This window comes from Mustelus asterias, chromosome 28 (assembly GCF_964213995.1).
Source record: "Mustelus asterias chromosome 28, sMusAst1.hap1.1, whole genome shotgun sequence".
Classification (NCBI taxonomy): domain Eukaryota; kingdom Metazoa; phylum Chordata; class Chondrichthyes; order Carcharhiniformes; family Triakidae; genus Mustelus; species Mustelus asterias.
In genome coordinates this window covers 21,524,824-21,549,527 of record NC_135828.1, presented here as the reverse complement: position 1 = coordinate 21,549,527, position 24,704 = coordinate 21,524,824, and the positions used below count along the sequence as shown (strand labels likewise).

The window sequence follows — 24,704 nt, the reverse complement described above, 5'->3', positions numbered from 1 at the left end:
TTGGAGCAGTTAGGTTTCCTTGTGACCCACTCATTTCATAAACCTGAACATCTCACCATTCTTACTTTATGATAATGCAGCATTAATACAAGAACAAAACTCAAGCCTCAACATGTGACGAATTAGGTACCGGCCAATAATTCAACAAAGGGCAATAATGCAAATCAAGAATTGCTTCTGACCGCCTTTTGTAATGGTTAAACAAACCTGCGTGCGGTACAATATTGCACTGTTTGTCTTGCATTCTTAAATGCTGGGTGAAAACAGGATTAGCTGAAACGTGAGAAATTCCATGTCTGCTGCTGCTTCAGGGCCTCGCTCCTCAGGCACACCCATCGGGATTTCTTGTTGTGTTCATTGTGACTTTCTGGCCATTAGCTCTTTCACCACACAGTTAGCTCAGATAGTTAGAGCGTGGTGCTAATAGCGCCAAGGTTGTGGGTTCAATCCCCGTACCAGCCCAATACAATTGCCTGTATCCTAAAAAAACTTGAATGATAATTTACTTCTGGACGGCACGGTGGCACAGTGGTTAGCACTGCTGCCTCACAGCACCAGGGGCCCGGGTTAGATTTCTGACTTGGGTGACCTTCTGTGTGGAGTTTGCACGTTCTCCCCGTGTCTGTGTGGGTTTCCTCCGCGTGCTCCGGTTTCCTCCCACAGTCCGAAAGACGTGCTGGTTAGGTGCACTGACCATGCTAAATTCTCCCTCAGTGTACCCAAACAGGCACCGGAGTGTGGCAACTAGGGGAATTTCACAGTAACTCCATTGCAGTGTTAAATGTAAGCCTACTTGTGACACAAATAAATAAACTAAATAAGCTTAAACTTAATGGGTGAGCAAATAATGGCAGATGCACCCATTCTGATGTGCATAACCAGGTGGGCTGTGCAGCAAGAAGTCTCAATTAGAAAATCAACCCCAAGCATCATGATTCAGAATTGAAGAATGGGTGCATTCCTGGACAAGTGCCGGTACCAGTGAGTCCATACTCTAGCAAGGTGCAGCACCTTCAAGACAGGTGGGGAAACAGTGGTGTGAGAATTGGGGAAGGAGAGGTGTACATTAAATTAGTTTTCAAGTTAACCTACTTTATAGATTCAACGTTTGAAAATTTGCCATTGCTAACATCATGGGGGGCACAGCGGTTAGCACTGCTGCCTCACAGCGCCAGGGATCTGGGTTCAATTCTGGCCTCGGGTCACTGTCCGTGTGGAGTCTGCACATTCTCCCCATGTCTGCGTGGGCTTCCTCTGGGTGCTCCGGTTTCCTCCCACAGTCCGAAAGATGTGCCAGTTAAGTTGATTGATCATGATAAATTCCCCCTTAGTGTTAGGGTGACCAGCAGGGTAAATATGTGGAGCGACTGGGATAGGGCCTGGATGGAATTGTTGTCGGTGCAGGCTCGGTGGGCCGAACGGCCGCCTCCTGCATTGTAGGGATTCTATGATTCTATATCTGTCTTAGCATTTGTAGTCAGTGCTATAGTAAGAGGGTTTCTGGCCTATCTGAGCAATGTGTCATACCAGACAGGAAGCTCAGTCTGGAATCATCGTCACCACATTTATAAACAGCTGACTGGTGCTGAATGCCATGGATTGCAATCGTGCCTGGAAGCAGAAACATTGCATATCTTCAGTAAAGGCATTTCGGGGCACACTTACAGAACCAGTGAGAATGGCTGATATCTGCTTTTAATTTCACAAATGAAATTTATCTTCCTCCTGAAAGTTTTCTCTTGGAATCGTCAAGAAGAAAGCTGATGTTTTATGCCACTCATCAGGAAAGCGGAACGTGGTCAGTCTGAAACACAGTAAAGGTTGGAGATGCACTGCGGGGTCAGATTCCAAAGAAGTTTCTTCCTCACGCTGCTGTCACTGCCTTACAACCCTGCATCTTTCCCAAATGTTATCCCTCAAACAACATCACTAAAACTTATCGTAGGATCCCCACAGTGCAGAAAGAGGCCATTCGACCTATCGAGCCTGCACTGACAACAATCCCACCCAGGCCCGATCCCTGTAATCCCAAGTATTCACCCTGCTAATCCCCCTGACACTTGGCATGGTCAATCCACCCAACCTGCACATCTTCGGACAGTGGGAGGAAATCAGAGCACCCGGAGGAAACCCACACAGACACGGGGAGAATGTGCAAACCCCAGACTAGACAGTCACCCAAGGTGAATCAAACCCGGGTCCCTGGCGCTGTGAGGCAGCAGTGCTAACCACTGTGCCACCCTATCATCACGTTGCTGTTTTTGGGACCTAGTTGTGTGTACATTTGCTGCCATCTTTTCTACATCACAACAGCATCTACCCTGCAAATGTATTTAACTGGCTATAAAATGATAAATGGTATCCTGAAGTCATGAAATGTGTTATATTATTTTATATATGAATGTAGATGATATATATCACACAGGTTCTTTCTTTACTGTGGATGGCCAGCATTTTTAATTCTAGTAGTAGTTGATGTTATTGATTACTGGAATTAAAGGAGTTACAACATAAGAAATAGGAACAGGAGTTGACCATGTTTCCTTGTCACTGTCCTGCCATTAGATACGATCATGGCTGGTCCTCAACCTCACTTTGCTGTCCCACCCAATCCCCATATCCCTCCATTCCCTTGGACACCAGAAGTATAACGATTTCACCTTTGAGTCCACACCACAACTCAGCACCACAGGAATAGAGTATCCAAATGATGGGAACAGCCTCTCAGCATCTATCCTACCATGACCGCTAAAAATTTCATATTTCAATGAGATCATCTCTCATTCTTCCAAACTCCAGAAAATAGAGACTCTTTTATTCAACTTCTTCTCATAAGCAAACCTTTTCGATTTGATCTGATTTATTATTGTCACATGTATTAGCATATAGTGAAAAATATTTGTTTCTTGCGTGCTATACTGACAGAGCATACCGTTCATAGAAAAGGGAAGGAGAGGGTGCAGAATGTAGTGTTTGTGGTAAACCACTGTTATATCTTATCTGTAGTGGTTAACCACCGTAGTTAGTATTTCAGTACCTGTATATGTGGCACATCCCTGTCGGTTCCGCCCAAGTCTCCTCCCCCTGGTTTGGGTATAAAGGCGGTGGCTCCACCCCCCTTGCTCTCAGTTCAGACCAGATCCACCGACAGGGATGGCTCCCAGTTCTTGCCAATAAAAGCCTGTTTGTCTTGCTCTCAACTAGTCTCGGCTCGATTGATAGTGCATCAGTGTTACAGTCATAGCTAGGGTGTAGAGAAAGATCAACTTAATGCGAGGTAGGTCCATTCAAAAGTCTGATGGCAGCAGGGAAGAAGCTGTTCTTGAGTCAGTTGGTACGTGACCTCAGACTTTTGTATCTTTGTCCCGACGGAAGAAGGTGGAAGAGAGAATGTCCAGGGTGCGTGGGGTCCTTGAATCATCCTCGGAATCAATCTAGTCTCGGAAATTTGTTTGTTTTCAGTCACATTAATTTCTCCAGGACTTTACTAACGCTAATTAGTTTAAGTTCCTCACTGTCATTAGCTTATTGGTTTCCCAATACTTCTGTTTTATTTCTTGTGTCCTGCTGTGAAGGCGGAGATGAAATCTTCGGGGGAAAGGTTCAGTGGAGATGTGCGGGGAAGTTTTTTACACAGAGGATGGTGGGGGCTTGGAATGCGCTGCCAAGTGAGGTGGTTGAGGCAGATACGTTAGCAACATTTAAGACTTATCTTGATAAGCAGCTGAACAAAGGGGGAATAGAGGGATATAAGCGGTTGGTTTAGATAGGTAAACGTGATCAGCGCAGGCTTGGAGGGCCGAAGGGCCTGTTCCTGTGCTGTACTGCTCTTTGTCTTTGTTTAACGTCTCTGCCATTTCTGTATTCCCCATCACAATTTCTCCAGTCTCGCCCTCGAAAGGACCCGTATTCCACTCAAAGCGAGTATTTGCGGGGAATGACTCTGATGCATCTTTAACCTAAGCGAAATTGATACCCGCGCATTAACAGTTTGACTCTTTGTAATTTGAAAACATCTGTTTCCCAGTGCGCTTTTGAGGTTGCTGGGACAGGGGATTGTGAAGTGGGTGGTCCTCTGCAATGTAACAGGGTGGGGGGTAACAGGGCGGATTTTCAGGTTCAAGTCTTTGTTGTGTGGGATGGCCGCACCATGGAGCAATGAAGATGGCAAGACAGGAGGCAAGAGACCACAGCTGAGGAATTGAATTCTGGCAGGCTGGATGAATAACAGTCATGCGACTGGCGAAGCAGAAGATGACAGAGGAAAGATATACAAGAAGCAGGCCAGGAAACATTGTACGTTGCCGAGGGATTTGCCGTTGTATTTTCAGCTTTGCTCTCCAGGGTAGAGCAGGAAGCTTTTAATGTCTGTCACACTCCCACAATATACCAGAGGCCACCTTATTTTTACCATTAATAAATGCACTTTTCTCATTTTCTCCAATGAAAATAATTAGTTTTGGCCGGGCTGAATTGAAATGGCAGGTGCTTCTGGTTTAGCTTTGACTAACTCGAAGTCGGAACCTGGAATGATGGGAAGCTACCTATCGCATGGCATCTGCAATGCTCATGTTGCATTCAGTTACATTGGCACATAACCGGTGAATATTTTGTCCGTCCAGCTGTGGTGTGGTTATTTTTTGCAAAGTTTAATTGGCCCGGCCAAAGACTTTATACAGATCATTTTCCAGACTTATACAAAGGCCTTGTTTGCGAGCTTAACTGGAATGACGTGTAGTATCCTGACCCGACCCTTGCTGGCAGCTCATCCGTGCACAGCTGACAAGTCAGTTGCTCGGGAAGTGTACAGGATATGCATAAAATCGTACAACCTTGCAGCGTGGAAGGGACCATTTGGCCCAACTTTCCATGCTAGCTCTTTCCTATGTTGGCATGGTGGTACAGTAGCTAGCACTGCGGCCTCACAGCACCAGGGACCCGGGTTCGATTCTGGCCTTGGGTGCCTGTCTGTGTGGAGTTTGCACGTTCTCCCCCATGTCTGCAAGGGTTTCCTCCGGGTGCTCCGGTTTCCTCCCACAGTCCAAAGATGTACAGGTTAGGTGTATTAGCCATGTTAAATTGCCCCTTAGTGTCCAAAGATGTGCATGTTAGGTGTATTAGCCATGCTAAGTTGCCCCTTTGTGTCCAAAGATGTGTAGGTTAGCTGGATTGGCCATGCTAAATTGCCCCTTAGTGTCCAAAGATGTGCATGTTAGGTGTATTAGCCATGCTAAATTGCCCCTTAGTGTCCAAAGATGTGCAGGTTAGGTGTATTAGTCATGGTAAATTGCCCCTTAGTGTTCAAAGATGTGCGGGTTAAGTGGATTGGCCATGCTAAATTACCCCTTAGTGTCTCAGTTTGTGTGGGTTAGGGGGATTAGCAGGGTAAATACATGGAGTTAAGGGTATAGGGCTGGGCAGGTGCAGATTCTATGGGCTGAATGGCCTCCTTCTGCACTGTAGGAATTCTATGAAAGAGAAATGGCGTTGAGGTAGAAGATCAGCCACGATCTCATTGAATGGCGATGCGGGCTCCAGGGGCTGAATGGCCGACACTGCTCCCATTTGGTACATTCCTAAATTGCTGTAGCGACAGGTTTGGCAGCGAATTGGACTTTTCTGCTTCTTATTGATATTGCACTGTATTTATGTTGGAATGTTGATCTGAAAATGGCCCAGCAATGTCAACTTCATCAGGGACCTTGTAAACCTCATGTCCATTAGCTTATCACTTTGAGGTAGAGCCAAGCAGAGTGTAAAGAGTGGAGGGGGGAGGAAGGAAAAGCATGATAAGCATTTAAAAGAATAATCAGAAACAAGGATGTTTGTTGTGTTTGGGATTTACTTTTGCCTTGAGAAGCGATTGGCAGGTTTAGATGTGTTGACTATGAAAGTGGACAACCATTCACCCATCTGTCATGATCAGTAACATTCCAGTGGGTGAGGCATTGTACTGTTGTCATAGAAACATACTTCTTGTTGTCTGACGCTTCCTAAGGCCCGTGTAATTTGTCTGCCATTGTTTTGGTAATCAGATGATACTACAATAATGGAGTTATTGACTAAGAATAACAATCAACTCCTAACAGTTTGTCTCTAATATCAGCAGCGAGAACACCAGTTATTGAAAGTTATCATCTTGTAATTCCCCACAGGTGTAGAGAGCCCAGGGAGCTGTGAGTCCAAAGTCACTTTATGTTCTTCGCACTCATGCCGCATGTCATGTTTCAAATCACTCAGTGGTTAGCATTGTAGCGTCACAGCGCCAGGGACCCGGGGTTGATACCAGCCTCAGGTGATTGGCTGTGTGGAATTTGCACATTCTCCCCATGTCTGTGTGGGTTTCCTCCGGGTGTTTCGATTTCCTCCCACAGTCCAAAATGTGCAGGTTAGGAGGATTGGCCGTGCTAAATTGCCCCTTAGTTTCCAAACGTGTGCACGTTAGGTGGATTGGCCATGGTAAATGCGCAGGGTTACAAGGATGGGGTGGAAGGGAGGGCCTGGGTGGGATTCTCTTTCAGAGAGTCAGTGCAGCCTCCATGGACCAGGAGGTCTCTTTCTGCACTGAATGGATTCTCTGGCTCTGAGGTACTCACTCACATTCTAAATCCCAAAATATTAAACAAAATATTTTGGATAGAATCTATTTGACTGTGACCATCTTCTGAGCGCCAAAACAGCTTTGCATTGTGAAAGCAATTGCCTTGTGACACTAACCGGAGTACAGATGGCAAGACCAGGACAAAAAGATAGCTAAGACAGAGAAAAAGTTTAATAAGCCAAGTAATGGCACGGTAGCACAGTGAGTTAGCACTGCTGCCTCACAGCGTCAGGGGCCCGGGTTCGATTCCCGCCTCGGGTCACTGCTTGTGTGGAGTTTGCACGTTCTGTGTGAGTTCCCTCCGGGTACTCCGGTTTCCTCCCACACTCCAAAGATGTGCGGGTTAGGTACATTGGCCGTGATAAATTTCTCCTTAGACGGGCAGCATGATCGGTGCAAGCTTGAAGGGCCAAAGGGCCTGTTCCTGTGCTGTAATTTTCTTTGTTAAAACAATATTTTTAGGGTCTGGTCTACATATATCAATGGTTATTTTAGCACATAAGGAATTAAGAAAAGCATTTCTAAGCCAAAATACAACAAAGCGGGTTAGCGGGATTAGTTTGGGGTTATGGGGATAGGGTCCAGTAGGATTGTTGTCAGTGCAGACTCGATGGGCCGAATGGCCTCCTTCTGTACTGTAGGATTCTATGATTTCTAAGCATCTAGGAGCAATTCAATATATGCAGGGGTGAGGCTCCAACGCTTTGTTTGTCTGTTTGAATGTCCAAGGTTGAATCTCACCTGAGGATCTTAAATGGGGTCCTCGATGATATTAACTGCCAATCTCAAATCACTGCAATGAAAAAAGTGTCGTACACCCAGCAGTTTTACAATGGCCATTCATCTCAATCGAGAACCTCACAATGAGAACAAACTTTTATTTGCTTTGGCTACACAAGTGGCAGTCCCACTTTGTGGAGAATTGAATTCATGGCGTATCTCTATCACTCTGTACATTGTTTGATATTTCTGCGAATCCATAACTTTGAGCCAGGTTACTGAGCCAGAAATTTCCCGTTCGCCGTTTGCAAATAGTTTCTACGAATAAGTTCTTGTGTCGATAATTGAAAAGTGCATGTCATTACAGCTTGCCCTTTGCAAATGGATTACAGAATCTACTGTATATCACTATGATAGCAATCAGACCTCGTTTTGCTGAATTCTTTAGAGTAATTGAGTTTGTGTCTATACATGCCCTGTTTGTGAACCAAATCCTGTGCTCACCTGATGAAGGGGCAGCGCTCCGAAAGCTCATGCTACCAAATAAACCTGTTGGACTTTAACCTGGTGTTGTGAGACTTCTTACTGAATTCTTTAGAGACATCGGAGGAAGTGTTGCTTTTCAAAGAACAATACAAATTTAAAGAAGCAACTTAAAGTCCCTTTAAAACTATTTTTTGGATTGATAAAGTAGAGAAGCTGGTGATAACGTAGCCAGAAGAAGTTAATTATTTTGCTTTGTTGTATTTTGGCTTAGAAACTCTTTTCTTAATTCCTTATGCGTTAAAATCACCGTTGATGTATGTAGATCAGACCCTAAAAATATTGTTTTAACAAAGTACAAACAAAATTACAGCACAAGAACAGACCCTTCAGCCCTCCAAGCCTGCACCGATCATGCCACCCGTCTAAGGGGAAGCAATGGCCAGTGGTATTATCGCTAGACTATTTATCCAGAAACTCAGCTAATGCTCCGGGGACCCGGGTTCGAATCCCGCCACGGCAGATGGTGGAATTTGAATTCAATGAAAAATGTCTGGAATTAAGAATCTTGATGACCATGAAACCATTGTTGGAAAAACCCATCTGGTTCACTACTGCCCTTGAGGGAAGGTAATCTGCCGTCCTTACCCGGTCTGGCCTACATGTGACTCCACAGCAATGTGGTTGACTCTCAAGTGCTCTCCAAGGATAACTAGGGATGGGCAATAAATACTGGTCGGGGGGGGGAACGCCCATGTCTCATGAATGAATAAAAAAAACTAAAGCGGCCCTTCCATTTTGTTTATTGTTAGTACAGCTAGTCACTCACAAACACCACGCAAATTATGCAACTTTTCTGGTATTTTGCTTATTTAATCCCGTTCAGCCTTCTCCTAAACAATATAAAAGAAAACTGGAAAATGCTGGAAAAGCTCAGCAGGCCTGGCAGCCTCTGTGGAGCGAAACAGGGATAATGGGTGAGATTTTCCAACCTTGGGGGCAAGCGGGGACGGAAATTCCCGCCCAAGGTTTCGAGTCTGTCTGACTCTTCTTCGGAACACCCTTCTGACCATCGTCCCAAGCAACGATGTGTTGTGTTTTGATCCGAACTGCAATACTGATTTTGCAAAGAACATGCCAGTGAAATTCCCTGTGAGAGCATAATTGGGATGCTACTCTGAGAATTGCATCCAATTGTACCCTCATTTTGCCTGGCAATTTACGTTCCTGCTAATCTCATTAGTTTATGTCCGATGGTAAGGTTCAATATGAATCAGTGGAAATCAGTGTAAACAATTGAGCTCCAAAGATGTTAACTGACATCATATATACCTCCTTTAAGTGTGAAAATTAAAATTTGAAACTGATTAGCCATCAGACATGCACATTAGGAGCAGTGCGTTAGCATATCTGCAATTGTAGAAGTATTATAGAATCCCTCCAGTGCAGAAGAGGCCATTCGACCCATCGAGTATGCACCAACTCTCCGAAAGAGCACCCCACCCAGGCCTAAACCCCCCCTCCCTAACCCTGAGGGTGGCACGGTGGTTAGCACTGCTGCCTCACAGCACCAGGGATCCGGGTTCGATTCCCAGCTTGGGTCATTGTGCGGAGTTTGCACGTTCTCTCCGAGTCTGCGTGGGTTTCCTTCGGGTACTCCGGTTTCATCCCACAGCCCGAAAGACGTGCTGGTTAGGTGCATTGGCCATGCTAAATTCTCCCTCTGTGTACCTGAACAGGTGTTGGAGTTGGTGACTAGGGAATTTTCACAGTAACTTCATTGCAGTGTTAATGTAAGCCTATTTCTAACACTAATGAATAAACTTTTTAAAGCTAAACTTAACCTTGTAACCCTGCACATTGATGATGGCTAATCTACCTAACCTGTATATCTTGGACAATTTAGCATGGCCAATCCACCTAACAATCTAAGTAATTCAAAATTGTACTATAAAGATACATTCAAAAAAACTGAAAATGCGGTGTTGGTTCCAATGAGGATTGAATAAAATAATACTTTAAATATAATTATGAAGCATCAGAACTTTCCTGCTGTGAATGAAATCTCTAAAACAAAAGTGATTTACAATCTGTTGGGTATGTGTCCGTTGTGTGTTTTTGTAGTAGTATGTTTTGAGCCTTTTCTTGGGGAGACAGGACACTTTGTGATCCTACCATGCACTTGGTAATTTCATTAAAGTTTAGAAGCTGCCGCTCAGCTTCCCACAACTTGGGGAAACCCGTGTACTTCACAGGTGAGAACTGCCAGCACAACAAGGTGTTTTTTTTTATAGCACCCCTTGTGGGTCAAGTGGAGTAGGCACGCTCCCCTAGGCCACTTTGATGGGCAGCATGATCGGCCTCCCTTTAGCCAATCATGGCCTCTCTGTTGTGATCAGCAACCTCCCATGACCTGAAGCTTGCGATTGTCAGAAACCAGCCCCCCCTCGCCCACCTTATTCCATTCTCCCCACTCCCCCTCCCTCCCATCCAAGGGTCCCCAGCTGAGACTGCCTCCTTGCTACTGGTTTTCCCATTGGGTGGAAAATAGAAAAGAAAATTACATTGAGGACCCACCATTAAATTGGACAGGACTGTGTCCTCAACCTGGCTGAGTGGGTGGCACAGTGGCAAGCACTGCTGCCTCACAGCGCCAGGGTCCCAGGTTCAATTCCAGCGTCGGGTCACTGTCTTTGTGGAGTTTGCACGTTCTCCCCGAGTCTGCGTGGGTTTCCTCTGGGCGCTCCGGTTTCCTCCCACATTCCAAAGGTGTGCGGGTTAGGTTGATTGGCCAGGCTAAATTGCCCCTAGTGTCAGGGGGATCAGCAGGGTAAATACGTGGGGTTATGGGAGTAGGGCCTGGGTGGGATTGTGGTCAGTGCAGACTTGATGGGCCAAATAGTCTCCTTCTGTACTGTACTGATTCAATGGAGTTTCTCCACATCCTTGTAACTATCAGGACCATAGATTTGGCTGCAAAAGTTAACTCATAGTAAATTCCAATATTGAGGGAAAGGACAAAATGAAACGATAATCAGGAATGGCACAATTGTTAATGTCCAGCTTTTAATAAATATATTTTATTTTGCATGCAACTGAATTTAACCATGCACCTCAGTTTTTTGAGATAAAGCATTTGATTCTTTCCAGTAATATGAAATTATAGCTAAGTTGGTAGATATACATTTATCATGCATTACATTTTAACACGGAATTGTTCCAAGTGGATTAGCTCCTCTGCTAAAATAGTAACTGTTATCCGGTTAAGTCAGCAGTTTTAATTTCTGGGGTGAACAGTTTCCACCATGGCAGCGATCAATTCTACTAACGTTGATCCAGTGATGAAGAGCTTAGCTACCTCAGGAATCTGTCACCACAGCCCGCCAGTCTGCTGTTCTTTAAATATGGCCCCGGCACTATTTTGCTGTGTAAATCAAAATGATTTTTTTGTAGGCATTAGCCAATCTTCAAATTGCGTCTGCACCATGTGTAAATAGCACTTGACTCTGGCACAAGCAACGCCTGTCTATGCCAAGAATTGTAAATGAGGGTGCAAACAGATTGGGCTGGGCGGGACTTACTGCAAGAATTCTTCATATTTTTCGCTTAAACTGAGCTGAATTTTATACCTCAAAGAGAAGCAAAATAGTAACATTTTGATAAGTCATCCCTCACCCATACAAGAAAAGTGAATGGAATGCATTTAGGCATTTGATGGTAAAGGTTTGCAATACAGGAGTCAAATACACAAGTGGAGACTGGGTATGTTTGAGTGAGAAGGTTATGCGTTCACTCTCATTCCAGGAATTTGAGCCCATAGGCCAGGCTGCGACTCCGATTGCAGCACTGAGTGTACACTGCACTGTCACAGGTGCCTCTCTTTAATTCGTTCTTGGACTGAGGATGTTGCTGGCAAGGCTGGTATTTATCACCCGCTGCTAATTTTGCCCTTGAGAATGTAGTGGTGAGCTGCCACCTTGAGCTGCTGTGGTTCTTGTGGTGTAGGTACACCCATAGTGCGGCGAGGAAGGGCGTTGCAGGGTTTTGACCCAGCAATTGTAGAGGAACAGCAATATCATTGTGAGGCAGGGTGATGTGCGACTTGCAGGGGAACGTGCAGGTGGTGGTGTTCCCATGCACCCCACGTCCGTGTCCTTTTGCGTGATAGAGATTGAGGGTTTGGAAGGTGCTGTTGAAGGAGCCCTGGCAGACTGTTGGAGTGCATTTTGTAGTTGGTACATTCTGCTGCCAGTGTGAGTCGTTGGTGAGGGAATGAATGAGTAAAAGTGTTGGATGGGGTGCCAATCAAGCGGGTTGCTTTGTCCTGAAAAGCATCAAGCCTCTTCAGTATTGTTGGAGCTGCGTTCATTTCATTTGATTTATTATTGTCTCATGTACTGGGATACAGTGAAAAATATTGTTTCTTGCGCACTATACAGACAAAGCATACCATTCAGAGAGTACATAAGGGAGAAGGAAAGGAGAGGGTGGTGTTACAGTCATAGCTAGGGTGTCGAGAAAGATCAACTTAATATATGATAGGTCCATCTAAAAATCAGAAGCTGTTCTTGAGTCGGTTGGTACCTCAGACTTTTGTATCGCTTTCTCAACGGAAGAAGGTGATGTGGGGTGCGTGGGGTCCTTGATTATGTTGGTTGCTTTTCCGAGGCAGCGGAAATGCAGAACGTACCTTCACACTCCTGACTTGTCAATGGTGGACAGGCTTTGGGGAATTGGGAGGTGAGATACTTGCTGCAGAATCCCCAGCTTCTTATCTGAGCTTGTCACCACAGTATTAATGTGGCTGGTCCAATTAAGTGTCTGGTCAATGATAAGCCCTAGATTGTTGATGGTGGGGGATTCAGTGATGGTAATGATGTTGGAATGTTAAGGGGGAGATGGTTAGATTATCTCTTGTTGGAAACAAGAGATGGTCATTGCCTGGAACTTGTGTGGTATGACTGTTACTGGCCACTTATCAGTCCAAACCTGCATGTTGTCCAGGTCTTGCTATTTGCAGACACAAACTGCTTCAGTATCTGAGTAGTTGCGACTGTTGTGAACATTATGCAGTCATCAGGGAACATCCCTTATGTTGGAGGAAAGGTCATTACTGAAGTGGCTGAAGATGGTTGGGCCTAGTACACCATCCCGAGGAACTCCGACAGTGATGTCCTGGGACTGAGATGATTGGCATCTAACAAACACAGCCATTTTCCTTTGTGTTTAGGTATGACTCCAACCAGTGGAGAGTTTTCTCCCTTTATCCTCATTGACCTTTGTTTTGTTAGGTCCTTAATGCCGCACTCGGTAAAATGCTGCTTTGATGTCAAGGGCAATCACTCTCACCTCACCTTGACTTCAGCCCTATCCCCTATGAGGTCAGGAGAAGAGTGGCCTTTGCGGAAGCTTCCTTGCCTATGTTTGCCCCGGTGTCTTGAGACACGGGGACTGGAGTTGATATTTAGAACTTTCAAGGCAACTCCCTCCCAACTGTATACCACTGTGCAGCCACCCTGAGTGGATCTGTCCTGTTGCTGGGACAGGACAGATCCAGGCATGGGGATGTCTGGGACATTGTAAGATATGATTCTATGAGTATGACTGTGCCAGGCTGTTGCTTGACTAGTCTATGGCACACTCTCCAATTTTGGCACAAGCCCCAGATGTTAGTAAGGCGGGCTTTGCAGAGTTAGCAGGGCCGGGTTATGCTGTTGTTGTTTCTGGTGCCTAGGTCGGTGCTGGGTGATCCGTCCCTTCTGCATTCTGCTTTGAACCAGGGTTGATCCTGCAGCTTGATGGTGATAATAGAGAGAGATGCCCTAATGTGAGTTCGCAGATTGTGGTTGAATACAATGGTGATGGTCCACAGTGCCTCATGGATGCTCAGTTTGAACTGCTAGATCTGTTTGAAATCTTTTAATTTGATTTATTATTGTCACCATGTGGTAGTATACAGTGAAAAATATTGTTTCTTGCGCGCTATACAGACAAAGCGTACCGGTCATAGAGAAGAAAAGGATAGGGTGCAGAATGTAGTGTCATAGCTAGGGTATAGAGAAAGATCAACTTAATATAAGGTAAGTCCATTCAAAAGCCTGATGGCAGCAGGGAAGAAGCTGTTCTTGAGTCGGTTGGTGCGTGACCTCAGACTTTTGTATCTTTTTCCCGATGGAAGAAGGTGGAGGAAGAAGGTGGAAGGGAGTATGTCCAGTGTAATTATGCAGGCTGCTTTCCTGAGGCAGACGGAATCAATGGGTGGGAGGCTGGTTTGCGTGATGGCCTGGGCTTCGTTTATGACCCTTTGTAGTTTCTTGCAGTCTTGGGCAGAGCAGGAGCCATACCAAGCTGTGATACAAACAGAAAGAATGCTTTCTATGGTGCATCTGTAAAAGTTGGTAGCAGACATGCCAAATTTCCTTATCTATCTCACTTAGCATGGTGGTAATGCCACACAACACAATGATGGGGTATCCTCAATGTGAAGGCTGGACTTTGTCCCCAATAGGACTGTGCAATGATAACTCCTACTGATACCATCATGAAGAGATGCCTCTGCGACATGGTAGATGGTGGATGAGGTCAAGTAGGTTTCTGTCACTTGGTTCCCTTGCTGCAGAGCTAGACAAACGCCTTCTGTGCATATTCATTTATCAAAGATAGTTTCTGAAATCGTTTGGAATTGGGGCTTTCCTCTTAAACTTTTGGAGAGCCTTTCTGCAGGCTGCTTTGCCAAGAAATATTTGGCATCTCGTGAATTACAGCTTACATGAAGAACTATTTCCTGTTGGCCTGGAGGATCATCAATTAACATGTAGTCATTATTGTATTATTAAAAATAATTCTGAATCCCGGGCACAAAAAACCTCGTTCATATACAAACTCAGGACGGTCGTTTTTTTGACAGAAGTGTGTCCTTTTGTTGTAGTCATGCCATAACTCTTTAGGTAGATAAGAGTTGTAGAAAGACCTATATCTCTGATATTGTCGCTGATTTCTTGAGAACAGGTGTGTTCTTTCAAGCTTGCCCATTCTCCCTGTAGGGATTGGAATAGCTGAAGAAATATCACTTTATATGACCTGAACTTGTGCCATATTCAACTCAACACAGAAAATTCAAATGACATGAAGTGTGTTTTTATAATTCAATAAATATTTGACTTACTGCATTAGCTCGCAAAAGGGTAGCGCTACACTGCACTCCCAACTTTCGGATTTTTTATTCTTACCTGGTGTCCGTGCAAATGCACTGGATGGTATTAGATTCGGGAAACTTGATTTCTCTCTTCCTGGGGTATTGGACACAGAGATCAATTATATCTCCATTGCTGCCTTGGCGTAGTTGGCCACCTTTGACAAGACTGGTGATTGTAATTGGCAGATTTCTGCTCTCTACAACTCTAGCTGGTGCTATTCATAACTTCATAGAATCAATACAGTGCAGAAGGAGGCCATTTGGCCCATTGAGCCTGCACCGACAACAATCCCACCCAGGCCTTAACCCCCGTAACCCCACGTATTTACCCTGCTAAGCCCCCTGACACTAAGGTGAAATTTAGCATTGTCAATCTATCCAACCTACACATCTCTGGACACTAAGGGGCAACTTAGCATGGCCAATCTATCTAACCTGAACCTCTTTGGAGTGTGGGAGGAAACTGGGGCATCTGGAGAAAACTCACACAGACACGGGGAAAACTTGCAAACCCCACACCGTCACCTGAGGCCGGAATTGAACCGGGGTCCCTGGCGTTGAGGCAGCAGTGCTAGCCACTGTGCCGACCATTTTTCATGTAGCGTTCAGAATGCATATTATAGAGGTAATTTTACAAGTTCCTTTACCTGCCCCACGATTCTAGCTGCCAGTAGCTCATGAATCACCTCTCAGCCAATCCTCCATCCAGTCATTTTGATTAACTCTTTATTGGGGTCCTTTTTGGAAAACATTGAAAAATGAAAACAATGCCATTGATTCAGAATCAACACACATATCATCAAGCATCACATTACCGTGACGTTTTAATTAAATATAGAAATTCTAATCCAGCAATAATACCAAGCTAATTATAGGTTTATTGGAACTTGGTTTTATCTCAAAAGCCACCTTCAACGCAAACTTCGTAGTTGGGAAATCAACTCAGCTTCGTCGTTCTTTTTGACTGTCGTAACTGAACCTTTCCTTTTTCCTGTTCATAGATTCATAGAATCCCTACAGTGCAGAAGGAGGCCATTCAGCCCATCGAGTCTGTACCGACAATAATCCCACCCAGGCTCTTTCCCCGTAACTCCATGTATTTACCCTGCCAGTCCCCCTGACAGTGAGGGGCAATTTAGCACGGCCAATCCACCTAACCGACACATTTGGACGCTAAGGGGCAATTTAGTATGAACGATCCACCTAGTCTACGCATCTTTGGACACTAAGGGGCAATTTAGCATGGCCGATCCACCTAGGCTGCATATCTTTGGACACTAAGGGGCAATTGAGTATGGCCAATCTACTTTGGAGTGTGGGAGGAAAGCAGAGCAGCCGGAGGGAATCCATGTAGACACAGGGAGAACGTGCAAATTCCACACAGTCACTTGAGGACGGAATCAAACCCGGATCCCTGGCGCTGTGAGGCAGCAGCGCTAACCACTGCGCCACCATGCCGTCCTGCACGGTGTTCTGCACGTTGGTCTTAGAATGCATACTTTTATCATGAACACAATGCTAAAGGTCAGAATGATAACTGCCCAAGTACAGCCGTTGAAGACGGTTCTAAATAACTGCTCAGTTGAAACATTTTTGTTCTGGTTTGGGTCCTCTGCCTTGCAGAGAAGAATCTTTCCCTTTTCCAGCAACAGACCCTGAGCCCCTGAAGGGCCTCCGATTGCACTGGTGAACTTGCCTGCAGCCTGGCTGGAAGCTTTTCCTCCACTCTGAGTGCTTTTTCTTTATACGGGACAATTGGGGTACTTTTTAAATTCTTCACTGCGGAGTATTTCCACAGAGCTGATACCATGCGTATTGGTGACTTTAGGGAACGACAATCCGAGCAGATAAATCGGATCACGCAGTGGAAGACAAAGTTACCATCCCCTTGCTGTATGCAGGCTACAATGAAATAGGATGCGTTACCGGAGACTCCTCGCTGCCAGGAGATTGATCTGTCGTTCAGTACGGGTCTGTGAATGGGATTTCTGAATGTTAGCTTTGTCCTCTGCTGATGTCAGCCCTGCTATATTTATTTTTTCACAACCAATCAGTTTATTGTTCGACATTAGCAACTCCTCGAGCCTTTCTTCAGCCATTGAATCCCTTCCAGTGTCAACACGCTGGCTCTGTATGAAGCTGTTAAAAGCACAGGACGTGTTTTCACAGATTAAGGCAATATTTCTCCTGATTAAACACGGTTACTATATGCACAGCTAAGGGAGACGGACTTGACCATTCAGGAGAGATTTGCCTTTTTAATCCGACCGGTCGAGATGTTTGCTCAGCAAAGGGCTCAAAGGAAACACGTGACTAAAAATTTGGGCGCCGAGTTCTGTTGTCTTCATTCCCAAATGAGATTGTCTTGCGTGACTTTTCATTTGAGCAGAAGAGGTAGTAACTCTCTATTTCCTCTCCCTCTTAAAAGACATTTAAAGAAATGTCTGAGTAGCTTTCATGATAATTATGCACAGTTGCCATCTACCCAGTAAAATTACACTGGCTTTTTCCATCCAATCTCTCATCATTGTTAAGTTGAAGCTATCAATAAAAATTCATTTTCAATGACAGGGAGTTTAAGCAGCTAGAAATTAGATCCTTGATCCCCGTAAACTGTAATGTTGGCAGTGTTGCTTGTTGTCATGCAGAAAATATGTGTTCACCTGAGAAATGGAGGAAACCTTAATGTACTAAGCAGAGAGTCCAGTTCTCGAGGGAGATAGTTCTGAGGGAAGTCTTCGGAATGTTATAAATTCTTCCAAATGGTGCATTGATCCCTGTGGAGGAATTGCTTTCCTGTGCATGGATGGTTGGAGAGGAGAGGGTGGTGAAACTTTTAAAGGGGATATTTGCAGAATCCATAGAATCCCGACAGTGCAGAAAGAGGCCATTCAGCCTATCGAGCCTGCACTGACTCTCCAAAAGAGCATCCTACCTAGGCCCTCCCCTCCGCCCTATGTAACCCCGCGTGGTATTTTTTAGCCATGGCTAATCCGCCTAAGCTGTACATCTTTGGACACTAAGAGGCAATTTAGCATGGCCAATCCACCTAACCGACACATCTTTGGACACTAAGGGGCAATTTAGCATGGCCAATCCATCTAACCTGCACATCTTTGGAGTGTGGGAGGAAACCGAGCACCCAGAGGAAACCCACGCAGACACGGGGAGAATGTGTAGACTCCACACAGATATTCACCCAAGGCTGGAATCGAACCCGGGTCTCTGGTACTGTGAGGTGGCGGAGAAACATTATTTGTGGCAGTGCTGATTCTGGTGACTGTGAATAAGTATAAAGCACAAACAGCCAAGGCATGTTGCTCAATACATAGTGTATGAAAATCTGTGTTTGCATATTCCTTTCATTTCTCCCTGTGGCCTGTTACTGGTGAATATGCCAACAGATTATCAAGATACAAAGGTATTGCTTTGTCTTGGGGCACCATATTGCTGTCAGAAAACTTCACCAACATATTCCAAATCTGTGGCCTGGATACATGCACATTACCACAAGAAGGCAGATTATACTTCGTACATCATTGCAGAGCCAGTGGACATCAATTTAATTTGCACCTTCAATCTTTAATTAAAGGAAGCGGTGGCAGTAGTTAGTACCAGGGACCCAGGTTCAATTCTGGCCTCAGGTGACTGTGTGGAATTTACAATTTCTCCCCATGTCTGCGTCGGTGTCCTCCCACAGTCTAAAGATGTGTGGGTCAGGTTGATTGGCCATGCTAAATTGCTCCTTAGTGTCAGGGGGATTAGCACGGTAAATACATGGGGTTACAGGGGATAGAGCCTGGGTGGGATTGTTGTCAGTGCAGGCTCGATGGGCCTAATGGCCTCCTTCTGCACTGTAGGGATTCTATGATCTAATCGATGAAGCGGTAATTAAAAATAGTTAGATTTGGCTACGACCCTCCATTTATTGAATTTATGTGTTGTACCGTTTAGCTTGTTAAATGGGGTAAACAAAACTCCCATTCCATATTTCAGAGCTAGATCTCCATGTTTTCCTATCTGAGATCTGTTTAGGTTATCGTTATCTTTTATGGGCGAGCTGTCGAATATGATGAGGACTTCAGACCATTGACAAGTGATCAAGTAGACCTGTTGAGTTTTAAACTTTTGTGAATCATATTTACCAATGGAACCATTGGTGAATGATATTGGTATTTTAGTTCATTTTACAACAGTGGCAAGGGCATTTATTACACTGAAATACTGTTCACCAATGGTTCATCAATTGCTACAATCGGAATCATTTTTGGAAGGGGGGTGTCAGAAATGAGTGAGTTCAATTGCAGCAACACTGGCCAGTAACATACTGGTAGGATTGAAGTTTGCCACGAGATATCATCTGTGTTGAGAGCATGGCCGGAATTCTCCCCAAAAAAATTCTAAGCCCCTAATTTGCGGGAAAATTGGAGTAAATCCCGTCATTTTTTTAAGCCTATTCCCACCCAAGAGGCCGGCAGCATGGCGCTGAGCGGGCCATGCGCATGCGCTGATCTGTCAGCACTGAGGTTGGCACATGCGCAGTGGCACCGCATTGCCGGCCTCCAGATCACTGGCCAGCCTGATCGTTGGCCCACAACCCCTCATTGCTGGCCTTCTGACCCTCCCCCCGATCGTTGACCTATGGGATTCCCCAAGCAAGCCCATATGTTCCCCGCTTTTCCCAGCCAGCCCCATTCTCCCGACCCCACCCCACTCTCCAACCCAGATGGCCAGCCCGGATCACCTCTTCCCTACCTTTGCCTGTGATCCCAATTGATGGCAGAGGGGCTCCCCACTCCCACCGATCACCCCCCCAATAGGCCCCCCCTTGTCACTGCCCAATGCCTGGTGAGCAGTGCCAAGGTGCCCCTTGGGCAGTGCCAGGGTACCAGGCTGGCACTGCCGAAGGGGCACCCCTCCCCTTACCTCCGACCTTCTGGGGGGCCTCAATGGGCTCTCTTCCCTCCAGTGGGGTTGGCCGCCTGTTCCCCACTAGTGGGGAGCTTTTGTAAACCCCACTGGAGTGAAACACTCCTGGCGCTGGGGAGACGCTAGCGGGCCCAGAGACCTCAGTCCCGGGCCCGTGAATGACATTGAAATCTTGATTTCCATATTGTAACCAGCCAATTGGCGGGGAGCTGATTAGTCTGGAAACCTTGGGAGACGTACAGAGGCCGTGGCGCCCAGCGGGAAGCCTGTGAAACGTCCTCTGCTGGCTGGGAGAACCGCCCCCCCATATTTCTCATTTCTCTCAATGTCAGTTTTATAGATGACGTTTCTTTTATTCATTTGTGGGACATGGGCATCGCTGGCTGGCCAGCATTTGTTGCCCATATGTGAAGCAAAAAGTAAAGTAAAAGAGAAGTTTATTTATTAGTCACAAGCAAGGCTTACATTAACACTGCAATGAAGTTACTGTGAAAATCCCCTAGTTGCCACACTCCGGCGCCTGTTTGGGTCAATGCACCTAACCGGCACGTCTTTCAGAATGTGAGAAGAAACTGCAGCACCCGGAGGAAAGCCAAGCAGACATGGGGAGAAGGTGCAGACTCCGTACAGACCTGAGACCGGGCCCCTGGTGCTGTGAGGCAGCAGTGCGAACCACTGTGTCGCCCAATGTGAGAAAACACAAAAAATAAGTCTCCACAAATCTCCAAATCATAAATACATTTTAAAAGCACCTTAATTAATAACGTTCAAAAAATGTGCAACAAAGTTCAATGTCTCTGCGACTTTGTTAGCTGGGTGTTAATTACAGAGAAATATTAGCATTGTCCTGTGTTCTATTTTTGGTTTTTTCCCATGCTAATTGCTTGAGTAAAAAGAGAAAACTTGGAGAAAGGATGGAACACATTCCTAAGGTTAGGAATCACCGATGTGTGGTCGCTTGCCCAACAGGAACACACTGACTTGGACATACTCGAGTTTGAGACCATTTGGTTTTTGTTGTTGCAGGTTGATGAAATCTACCATGATGAATCATTGGGTACCCACATCAACGTGGTATTGGTCAGAATGATTATGGTGGGCTACAGACAGGTGAGTCAGAGTCAACATCACTTTGATTTTTAACAGGGGTCTTTCCCCAAGTTGCGCATTGGGTGTTAATTGGAGCGATTAATCATTTATTTCCCAAAACAGATCACAGCATTTTTTGAATGAATTATGATGTGTTCTAGGAAATTCCGATACTTTGTGATTTCAGAACCGCAAGTCATAAATATAAGATGGTCACGAGGGAATGCAATAGTGAATTCAGGAGAAATGTTTGTATCCCAGGAGTGGTAATGATGTGAAACACCCTTCCTCCAGGAATATCTGAGGCATTTGGTATACATACATTGAAAGGGAAGCTAGATGAGCGCATGCGACACAGAGGCACAGTGGTTAGCACTGCTGCCTCACAGTGCCAGGGACCCGAGTTTGATTCTGCCCTTGGGTGACTGTCTGTGTGGAGTTTGCACGTTCTCCCTGCATCTATGTGGGTTTCCTCTGGGTGCTCCTCTGGTTTCCTCCCACAGTCCAAAGGTGTGCAGGTTGGGTGGATTGGCCACGCTAAATCGATCCTTAGTGTCCAAAGATGTGTAGGTTAGGTGAATTGGCCACGCTAAATGCACAGGGTTATGGGGGTAGGATGAGTGGCAGTACGCCTAGATAAGACGCTCTTTTGGAGAGTTGGTGCAGACTCGATGGGCCGAATTACCCCTTTCTGCACTGTAGGGATCCTGTGGTTCCATGAGGGAGAAAGGAATAAAAATATATGATAGTAGTGTAAGATAACGAAATGCAGGAGGAGACTGGTGGAGCATTGGGATGTGGTAGGACCTACCCTTAGTCCCATCACATGCTCGTGGTGGATTTTCTAGTGGTTTAGATATCGTTGGCACTTGAGGCAACTTCAGAGGGCATTCTCGCGGTCATTCGTGGGTCCATCCTGTTGGTGCAGGCCCAGGTTTTCTTTTCAGAAGGCACTAAAGAGCTAGTTGAGTTTTTCCAATGCTCCCTAATGGCTTCATGGTTGCCTGTACTGGCATCAGCCATTGGTCCCTTCGAGTCTGCTCAGCCATTCAATTAGAACATGATTGATCTGATATGATAATCCTCAACTCCACTTTCCCGTCTTATCCCCATAACCCTCGATTCCCTTACTGATTAAAACCTGTCTGTCTCAACCTTGAACATACTTAACACAATGCCTATTGGGCCTTCCGCCATGCCTATTGCGAGCTAAATGACTATTGGGCCTTGTTGCAGCAGCAAAATAGTCATAGTGACTGCTTGAAACCCCACAGCCAATAAATAAGTAATCTGCACGCACTCAGTCACTTTCTCCCAATGATCCCAAATGGACATTCTGGTATAAAGTCAGACAAGTAGTCACCTTACGTAGAATATTGTAAAATAGATTCTTTGTTGGGGCAACAGGATATTTGTGGGATCTAGCTGAAAATGCTTTATTGTTCCATACTTGAAGGAGGTTTATGAGAATACTTATCTAACTTCCCCCTGCCCCCACAATCGGGGAAATGAGATGGGAGAGGCTGCTGTGATTGCACGCAGCCACGGAAAGTTGACGGCCCCGAATGATCTCTTTGGGTCTCCTGTCTTCATTTTTTTTCACCCTGGGAGCCTTTCCAAATTACAGCCTTGGCTGGCTGGCTCGCAAGAGTTATGAGCCAGTATTAGCTACCTCGAACTAAAATTATTTCCATGCTCATGCGTCTCCAGTTGATTGCTCACAGTGGTTCAAATGATATGCAATTGCGTAACGTCGTGAGATGCTAATGTTAGTAAAGTGCTCACGGCAATGATACATTTAAACCCTTTGATGTGGCACAGATTACAGTCGTTTCAGGGGTTACGTTTCTAATTCATTTCTTTTGAGCTTTCACAACACTTAACCTCTTGTAAACAGTGTGCTGCGTGCTTTAGACGTATCTATTTTAAAAGGCTGAAGCAGAATTGTACTTTAAGGTGGCCACAGACAAAATAGCCTTGGGGTATTCCTGTCTGTAAATACCTCAAATAAGCTTAGTCTGCCAGACGGTTGCTGTCCGTTATACTTTATTTATTGGCAAGAGTCAGCACTGCGGAAGTTTGCTATGTTCCAGCTGGCCAGCGTTTTCTGAAATTTATCGTCAATATAAAACTTTCAACTTGTCGTGGGTTTTTTGTTACCATAACAATTTTAATTGTTGTGGCGGCACGGTGGCACAGTGGTTAGCACAGCTGCTTCACAGCGCCAGGGACGTGGGTTCGATTCCCGGCTTGGGTCACTGCCTGTGCGGAGTTTGCACATTCTCCCCGTGTTTGCGTGGGTTTCCTCCGGGTGCTCCGGTTTCCTCCCGCAATCCAAAAGACGTGCTGGTTAGGTGTATTGGCCATGCTAAATTCTCTCTCCGTGTACCCGAACAGGCGCCGGAGTGTGGCGACTCGGGGATTTTCACAGTAACTTCATTGCAGTGTTAATGCAAGCGTACTTGTGACACGAATAAATAATAAATTAAATACTTAATTGTCATCTATGAAGATAGCTAACCAAAAATTCTCTTTCTCAAGTTTCACAATGTACCTATGCAGCGTAACTTTATTCTCTCTGGGCACCAGTAATCATTATTATTTCTTTCGCTTCAGCAGAATTTTATGTTAAAGACCCTTATCATTATATCATTATTGGAAAAAAGGGCAAAAGATTTTCCCACAGCTTCATTATGCATACACCAATATTTCAATCACCACACAGGACCACCAGGTTCCATGTGGACTCAGCTTAGTGCTGTAATTAAATGCAGACTTCTGAATTCAACCTTTATGTAGTATTCCGGTCATTTTTAAAATTCATTCTTGGGGCATGGGCATTACTGGTTGGCCAGCATTTATTCACCCCAGTCCAACGCCGGCATCTCCACATCATGACTACCATCAGCATCTATTGCCCATCCCTAGTTACCCTTGAAGGGCAGCTGAGAGTCAACCACATTGCTGTGGCTCTGGAGTCACATGTAGGCCAGACTGGGTAAGGACGGCAGATTTCCTTCCCTAAAGGACAAAAGACAGTAAGCCAGGACTGCGTATGTTGATTACCGGTCTTCCAGAATTCAGAATTGCCATTTAGTTGCTTAATTATTTGATAATTCACTGAACTCTTACACCAGTAAGACAGTGGCATGGTCGTTAGCACTGCTGCCTCACAGAGCCAGGGACCTGGGTTCAATTTCGGCCTCGGGTCACTGTCTGTGCAGAGTTTGCACATTCTCCCCGTGTCTGCCTGGCTTTTCACCCTACCTATTTTCAAATCATCCGCAAACCTGCTGATTATATGTCAAATAAGTAGGAGCAGCCCCACTACGGACCCCCATGGAACACCATTCCCCATACCTTATTGGGGTGGCACAGTGGTTAGCACTGCTGCCTCACAGCGCCTGGGACCCGGGTTCAGTTCCGGCCTTGGGTGACTGTGTGGAGTTTGCACATTCTCCCCGTGTCTGCGTGGGTTTCCTCCGGGTGGTCCGGTTTCCACCCACAGTCCGAAAGACGTGCAGATTAGATGGATTGGCCATGCCAAATTGCCCCTTAGTGTCAGAGGGATTAGCAGGGTAAATACGTGGGGTTACGGGGATAGGGCCTGGGTGGGATTGTTGTCGGTGCAGGCTCGATGGGCCGAATGGCCGCCTTCTGCACTGTAGGATCTCTATGATCTATATA

At 45.5% G+C, this 24,704-nt stretch overlaps 1 protein-coding gene across 1 annotated transcript in view; it reads left to right on the top strand.

Annotated features, from left to right (window-relative positions):
* LOC144480306 (A disintegrin and metalloproteinase with thrombospondin motifs 14-like) overlaps positions 1-24,704 on the top strand; it is a 178,035-nt gene that overhangs the window by 81,048 nt on the left and 72,283 nt on the right. The window contains exon 5 of the mRNA XM_078199660.1: positions 20,955-21,038. Coding sequence (XP_078055786.1) covers positions 20,955-21,038 — 84 coding nt within the window. The remainder of the gene's footprint in view (positions 1-20,954; positions 21,039-24,704) is intronic.